At 44.7% G+C, this 7,029-nt stretch overlaps 1 protein-coding gene across 1 annotated transcript; it reads left to right on the top strand.

Annotated features, from left to right (window-relative positions):
- Nucleotides 1–2,757: 2,757 nt before the first annotated feature.
- Nucleotides 2,758–6,513, top strand: LOC147901841 (pentatricopeptide repeat-containing protein At1g03540-like). Its single transcript, XM_087374921.1, has one exon. It carries the CDS (start codon nucleotides 2,790–2,792, stop codon nucleotides 5,121–5,123), a length of 2,334 nt encoding a protein of 777 aa, XP_087231047.1. The 5' UTR covers nucleotides 2,758–2,789; the 3' UTR covers nucleotides 5,124–6,513.
- The last annotated feature ends 516 nt before the right edge of the window (nucleotides 6,514–7,029 follow it).

Here is a 7,029-nt window from a genome sequence, read left to right as displayed (position 1 = left end):
GTGTCCCCTAAACATCAATTTATCCAACACCCCCCCTTAAATTGATGACCTTCTACCCTAGTAGTAGCCCTTCCTGTCTCACTCCAGTTGCATTGGCAATAGGCACATGTGGACACCCTAGCTCCACCATGGTGTCACTCCAAATCTAGTTACCTCAGTTTACAACAAGAGAGTGCACTTGGAATATGTGTCTTTGGGTATCGCCATAGGACATTTGACTCAAAGCAGGAAAACATGACTAACTAAAATGGAAATAACATATCATTTTAGGATGGACTATCCATGGTAGAGAACCATTATTGACCACATAGACAAAATATTCCTAATTTGAATATATGGGGAAAACTCCCCCCTTGATGGAAGTCCTTTTGTGTCTTCATTTCCATGCCACCATGGTGTCGGTTCCATATATGTAAAATAAAATATTCGATGACGTCCATGTGGATGATGATGTCGATCGTGCCCATGTCGATGTAGACTCTTTGCCATTGTTATTGTAAAGTCCATGTTTGGTACCATAGTGCTTCTTTCCACAAGGTATGACCATTTTCAAGAGCGGAGAATCCGTGATTCTAGCCATGTAGAGCTCAAGAAATTGAGCAACTTTGCTTTTTGTACCTCAATCAAATTCTTAATAGATGAGTTTTGAGGCTTGGAAAGTTTGATGATGTGGTAGTTCTGTTTCTATGTAGAACCTGTGCTTAAGAGGCACTGTGCTTAGCAAGAAACTTGTGTGCCATGTGCCAGCAATCTGGAAGGTCTAGAAACCTTATGATAAAACAAGGAAACTAATTAAAAACGGACGACGACGACAGCAACGACGGAACGTGAAGATCCGCAATGGCGAGACGAAGCCCACAAAAGCTATCACGATGGAGTAGCTTCAACATAGAGAGGATCGACTTCCAGCAGCAACCAGGGAGGCAACTTCAGCAAGAGTCAACAGCTTCGTCAACGTAGGTTCGTTTCCCACAAATGGCGCCACAGTACATACCCCCACAACTTCTTCAACGTAGTGGTCAACTCCACCTTTCTTTAGATTCTCCTCATCTAGCTACAGTAGTTCAAAGTGGTCTCCAATTGGCAACATAAGAAAGCTTTGCTACTGCTTGCTGAATATGGGTGATGTTGTCTCCAGGCCAAAGGTGGCTGAACCATGTGGTAATGGGTGCCGGAACCTCTACGCAGCTGAAACAGGGCTCTTCTTGGATGTATGCTGCCTCACAAGGATGAGGAATCAAGGTGGAATGGCGACCAGTAGAAGGAGCGAAAGCATGAAGAGGTTGCTAGAAGGAATGTCGCAGTGAAAGAGACGCAAGCCAAGGATTTTCTCCACAAGGATGGCAGGCTGAAGAAAGAGAATGGCGGGCTGATGTACGTAGGCAGCTCAAACTACGGGTTCCTTAAAAGGAGAAGGAAGGATGGAGGAGAAGAGCTCAAGGCACACAGGCTGAGGAGATGAAGAGGGTTATGATGTGGCACCAAGGAGGCTATGGAGGGTAGTATGGCCCTGATACCACTTGCTGGAGCATAATGGTAGAGGAAGAGAGTACACGAGATAGAAGCAAAGGCAAGAGCAATCTATTTATGAATAGAGGGCCATTATATAGGCACCATGTTATAGCCAGTGTACATCGTATGTGATGTCACAACAAAAGCCACCAAGATCCTATAATCAAGCCACCACCTCCATGAATCTCTCAATCACACCTAGATGGGTGACACCTAAGTGATGAGTCACTTGACACACCTACCATGGTGCTCACCAGCACTCACACCATGCCCTACACAAGCGCTAGCACACTGGCACACACAAACCACATGACCATGTCCATAAGTGTGTCCCCTAAACATCAATTTATCCAACACTTTCCACGTTACAACAACATGCACTTTAGACGCTTAGCCTCGCTAAATACCTAGAGCACCAGTATGACGATGATAGGCTAGCTACTTAGGATTGCAGGAGAGGGTATCTTAGCAAGCACACGACTACCCGGAGCATCCGAGCCCAAAGAGCAAAGGGAAAAGACAGTCAACAGCCATTGGGCACATAAATTAGTGTTCCCTTGCTTGTTGATCTGATGGAGTTGTGGTTCTTTGCTTCTTCACAATGTGTTAGCTTTGGAGTGCTTCTCCAAATCAATGCTTTACATAGCAATACTTGAAACATTGCAAGTTTATCCTCAAGGCTAGATGTAGTGGAGGATATATTGGGTTACTCTTGCTGGGTTTCCACGAGTTCATCTTGGAGCTACACTACTTATCGAGCCACATCCTGTTCTTATTGAAGGATGCACTGTGAAGTTTTCTAGTAGATGGTTGATGTGTATGTGTTGCTTGGCTTCCTAGTTATCTCTCCTGCTAGTAGCATTTACTTAGGCATTGAGCTGTTTCTAACAAAATCCAAAACTTCAAGTGTGATCGTGGCCTCATGATGGACCTCACTCCAATAGTGTTCATGTAACAAATGATGCTAGGAAGGCCAAAAGTGTTCATGTAACAAATGATGGTAGGATCCTTGCCAGACTTTTGCAAGCAAGGATCTGGCAACCAATGGAAAGCTACCATCAACCTTAGAGAACTCTTGAGCAAGTGCCCATGAATCCGTGAGATAAGTGCCTCATTAGAACACATAACATGCAAGTGAGGCAAGCATGTGCCCCTGATTGGAACACATAACATGCAGCCAATCTATCTCTATTTGAACTGAGGTAACCGCCTTCCTCACCAGAAAGAGCTTGCTTCAGTGTTGCTTGCTTCAGTGTCAGCAGACACTAGTGACTACCATGCTAAGAGAGCCTATGCTGCTCGTGGGCGATTGCCCACTTCTCCTCAGCAGCTCTTCTTCTTGTCCTTCTTCTTCTTCCTCATCCTCCTCACCCCCTGCTGCCTTGCTCGGATCGTTTCCCCTTCGTGAACCTCTACACAGTACTCTTCGCACTGCTTCTCCCCTTTCAATCCAAGTCAATCGTGAGTCTACATATCCCGCCTGGAGAAGCCTTGAGGAAATACCACTACCTGCCCAGGATCGCACTTCTGAGTCCTTGCAGGACAGCTCCGATGAATTGCGCTGGAAAGAGATTCTCAGTCGACTTCATCGACCCGGCAGTGGGACGGATGTCGATACCTTTGCCTTACTCTTGCAGAATTGCGGGGATGCAAAGGCCCTTGCTGATGGCAAACTGGTCCACAAGCGCATCATGAAAGGACACGGGCATGATAGGTTTTTAGGAAATTTCCTTATCCAAATGTATGGCAAGTGTGGAGCCCTTGACCAGGCACGTGCCGTATTCTATGACTTGCGTCACAGGAATGTGTTCACATGGACTATGATGATTAGAGCATGTTTGGACTGCGGTAGTCTCGAGGATGCCTGCAGGACTTTCAATGAAATGCCAGAGCGCAATGTGGTCTCTTGGAATGTCATGATTGCAGCATATGCACAGCGTGGCCAGTACAAAGAGGTACTTAACCTCTTTCAGCAGATGCAATCAAAGCTTGCTCCAGACAAGATCACCTTCCTCAGTATCCTTTCCATCTGTAACAGCAAAGACGCTCTCGCTGTGGGCAAACAAGCACATGCCCTCATTGTGAAGGATGGGCTGGAATCAGACATTTCTGTTGGGAATGCCCTTTCAAACATGTATGGCAAGTGTAGCAGTTTGGAGAATGCAAGGAGGATATTTGATAAATTGTTTCGACGAGATATTGTTTCGTGGAACACCATGACCTCAGTATACGCCCAGCATGGGCATGGCAAGGAAGCTCTTGAGCTCCTTCCTCAAATGCAGTTAGAAGGCCTAATGCCAAATAGCGTTACCTATATCAGCCTTCTTGATGCGTGTGCCAAAGATTTAACCTTAGCTGAAGGAAGGCAGATGCATATTCATATTGTGGGTGGTGGATTCGAGTCAGATGTGGTGGTGGGAACTGCCCTAGTCAATATGTATGGGAAGTGCTGGAGTCTAGAAGATGCTCAGAGGAGTTTTCATAGAATGCCTGACAGGGACTTAGTCACATGGAATTCCATGATTGAGGCGTATGCGCAGCATGACCAGTTCGTGCCAGCGCTCCGACTCTTTGAACAAATGCAGTTGGAAGGTTTTAGCCCAGATAAGGTCACATTTTTCAGCCTTCTATCTTCATGTACCAGTCAGGCAGCTCTACAGGAAGGTATTCAGATACATAACCATGTCAAAAACATGGGATTTGAGTCAGAAGTTGCTGTAGGAAACGCCCTGATCAATATGTACGGTAAATGTGGGGGTGTGGAGGCAGCCCACAGCATGTTCAACGAGATGCCAGGGAGGGATGTGGTTTCTTGGAATGCCTTGATTAGTGCTTACGCCCAACATGGGCAGGCAAAGGAGGCGTTTGAATTGTTCCAAAGAATGCAAAAAGAAGGTGTCATTCCTAATAGGGTTACAGTCATAAGCGTCCTTGATGCATGCTCCAGCCAGTCAAGACTATCTGATGGCAAGCAGGTGCATGCCTACATTGATGGCAGTGAAATGGAGTCAGATACAGTGGTTCGAAGTGTTCTTATCAAAATGTACAGCAAATGTGGCAGTCTGGAGGACGCAAGGAGGGTGTTTGATCGGAGTCCCGAAAAGAATGTGATCATTTGGAATGTTATGATTGCAGCATATTCCCAGCATGGGCTTGGTAAATTGGCACTCCAGCTCTTTCAAGAAATGTGCAAGGAAAGTGCGAAGCCAAATGAACTTACATTCGTTAGCGTTCTTTCTGCCTGTAGCCATGCAGGACTTGTGGATGAAGGCCATTCCTATTTTATTTCGATGACCCAGGATCATGGGATCACACCAACCTTGGAACATTGTAACATCATGGTAGACCTCTTTGGAAGGGCAGGACTGATTGCAGATGGCGAGGACTTCATAAAAAATATGCCTTTGCAGCCCACTGCTACGTCATGGATGACCTTGCTTGGTGCATGTAGAAAGCATTCGGAGGCTGAAAGGGGGAAGCGTATAGCAGAACACATGCTTGAATTGAACCCAGGGACTGCAGCACCTTATGTACTATTTTCAAACATTTGTGTTGCCACTGACAGATTTGACAATGCAGCAGAGCATAAGGATTCTGCACAAGTATCCTAAGAAACAGACATGCAACAGAAGCATATAGATTAAGATTACACTTTGTGACATTCATACAGCAGAGAAGAACAATTCAGGAAAGCATCTAAAGAAACAAACATGCGGCGAACAAGATACAGATTAGGATTAGCTTTGTGACTTTCATTAGGGGATCAGTTACCCTAAGGGGCATGAATGAGCTCTTCCTCAAGCACACCATAGAGAACCACCTCCGTTCAAAAAAATAAACCTTCCCCCATGTCTGCTCGACCTCTATAAAATATCATTGTTTCTTGACTCATAAGCATGCCTCTAAGATAATCTCATGAACCATAGGCATGTCTCAATTGTCACCCTGATGATTTGAGAGCATGTTGAGACTGTCACTCAGATGCCAACTTGTCTCAAGATGGCTGCAATCTGCTTCTATCACTTCAGGCATGGGGACTTTTCAGGTTTGGAGTTTGGCAATATATGCACACTGAGTTGGCAGTTATTGTGGTATTGTTTATTCCACATGGTCCCCTTTCATCAGGATGATCAATGGCAGCACTCCCAATGAGGTACTGAAAGAGCATATTTCTGCAAAAAGATCTTAAAAGTGTGGCAACGCAAATCAACCAGAAGGTAGCTGTGGCCATCTGTTATAGGAACAAACATGAGGCAAGCATTTGATTAGCTTTGTGACCTTGATACAGGGAACAGTTACTGTGAGGGCATGAGAACTACATGGCACACCATAGAGAACTGCCTTTGTTCAAACAATAAAGCCTGCCTCCACATCTGCTTAACCCCTATAAAAGCTTAGTGTAAGCATGCCTCTAAAGAAATCTCATGAACCATAAGAAATCTGAGTGCATGTTTGGATTGTCACCCTGATTCATCTGAGAGCATGTTCAGAGTGTCACTTAGCTCCCAATCTTGTCTCAAAGATGGCTGCTTGCTTCCATACTTAGGGCATGGGACTTTTGATGTTTGGAGTTTTGTCATACATGCACACTGGTTTGGTTGGTAATGTTTGTTCCAGATGGTGCTTTTTCAGAATGATTAATGTCAGCACTCCCAATGAACTGCTGAAAAGCATGCCACTTCTAAAAAACCTTCATCAAAGTGAAGCAATGCAAATAAACAAGGTAGCTCTGGGAATCATATCGGAAAGCATATGGCATCCCTTTGTGGGGTGAGATACAACACAAAAATACTCCCAAGTCCAAGAAAGTAGCTTTTGGATGAATGGTTGTATGATCTACTATATCTAGAACTGTCCACACTTGCAATCCAGGATATTCTGTGGTTATCCACTTATAAACACATGATGTGTCGTCAAGAGTAGGTTTAACCTTACATTTTGCCGAAGGGTCAATACATTACTATGAAGTTGTAACTAACAGAAGGCTGTACCGTGCATCAACCTGAGGGGTCTAGAGCCCTTCTTCTGTAACTTGATTCTAGTTTGTAATGAATGAGAAGCAATTAAATCAATGATTCAAAAAATTTGAGGACTGGACGAAAGTTTCAAAGTCTACACTAGGTGAAAGGACACCTGTAGGAGAGGTCTAAGAGCATGTCGTTTACCACCCAGCCACGCTACATATAGCCAAGCTTTGATCTATTCTTGTGGACCTTTGCGCCATAGTTGGCCTAATCCGCTTTGCACAGCCGACCACACCATACTGTCCTCTCTTTACATCTGTGAACACCACCTTAGTGCGTACCGCTCATCTCCACTCGATGACTATATTAGCTCTCGTTGAAACCTGACTAATAGATACACAAAGTTATGTCTATCTAGCTTGATCCTTTACGACTGAAGTCCCTTTATGATCAACCTTGCTCTCGCTTTAATTCCCAAAATTATCGTTGTCATAACATTACCCCTCCTATTGAGAGCTTTCGTCCTCAAAAACTAATTTTGAGAATCTTTGTC

Source organism: Dipteris shenzhenensis, chromosome 5 (assembly GCF_047967505.1).
Source record: "Dipteris shenzhenensis isolate YYH24624 ecotype China chromosome 5, Dip_SZ_1.0, whole genome shotgun sequence".
Lineage (NCBI taxonomy): Eukaryota > Viridiplantae > Streptophyta > Polypodiopsida > Gleicheniales > Dipteridaceae > Dipteris > Dipteris shenzhenensis.
This window is presented reverse-complemented; position numbering and strand designations above follow the sequence as displayed.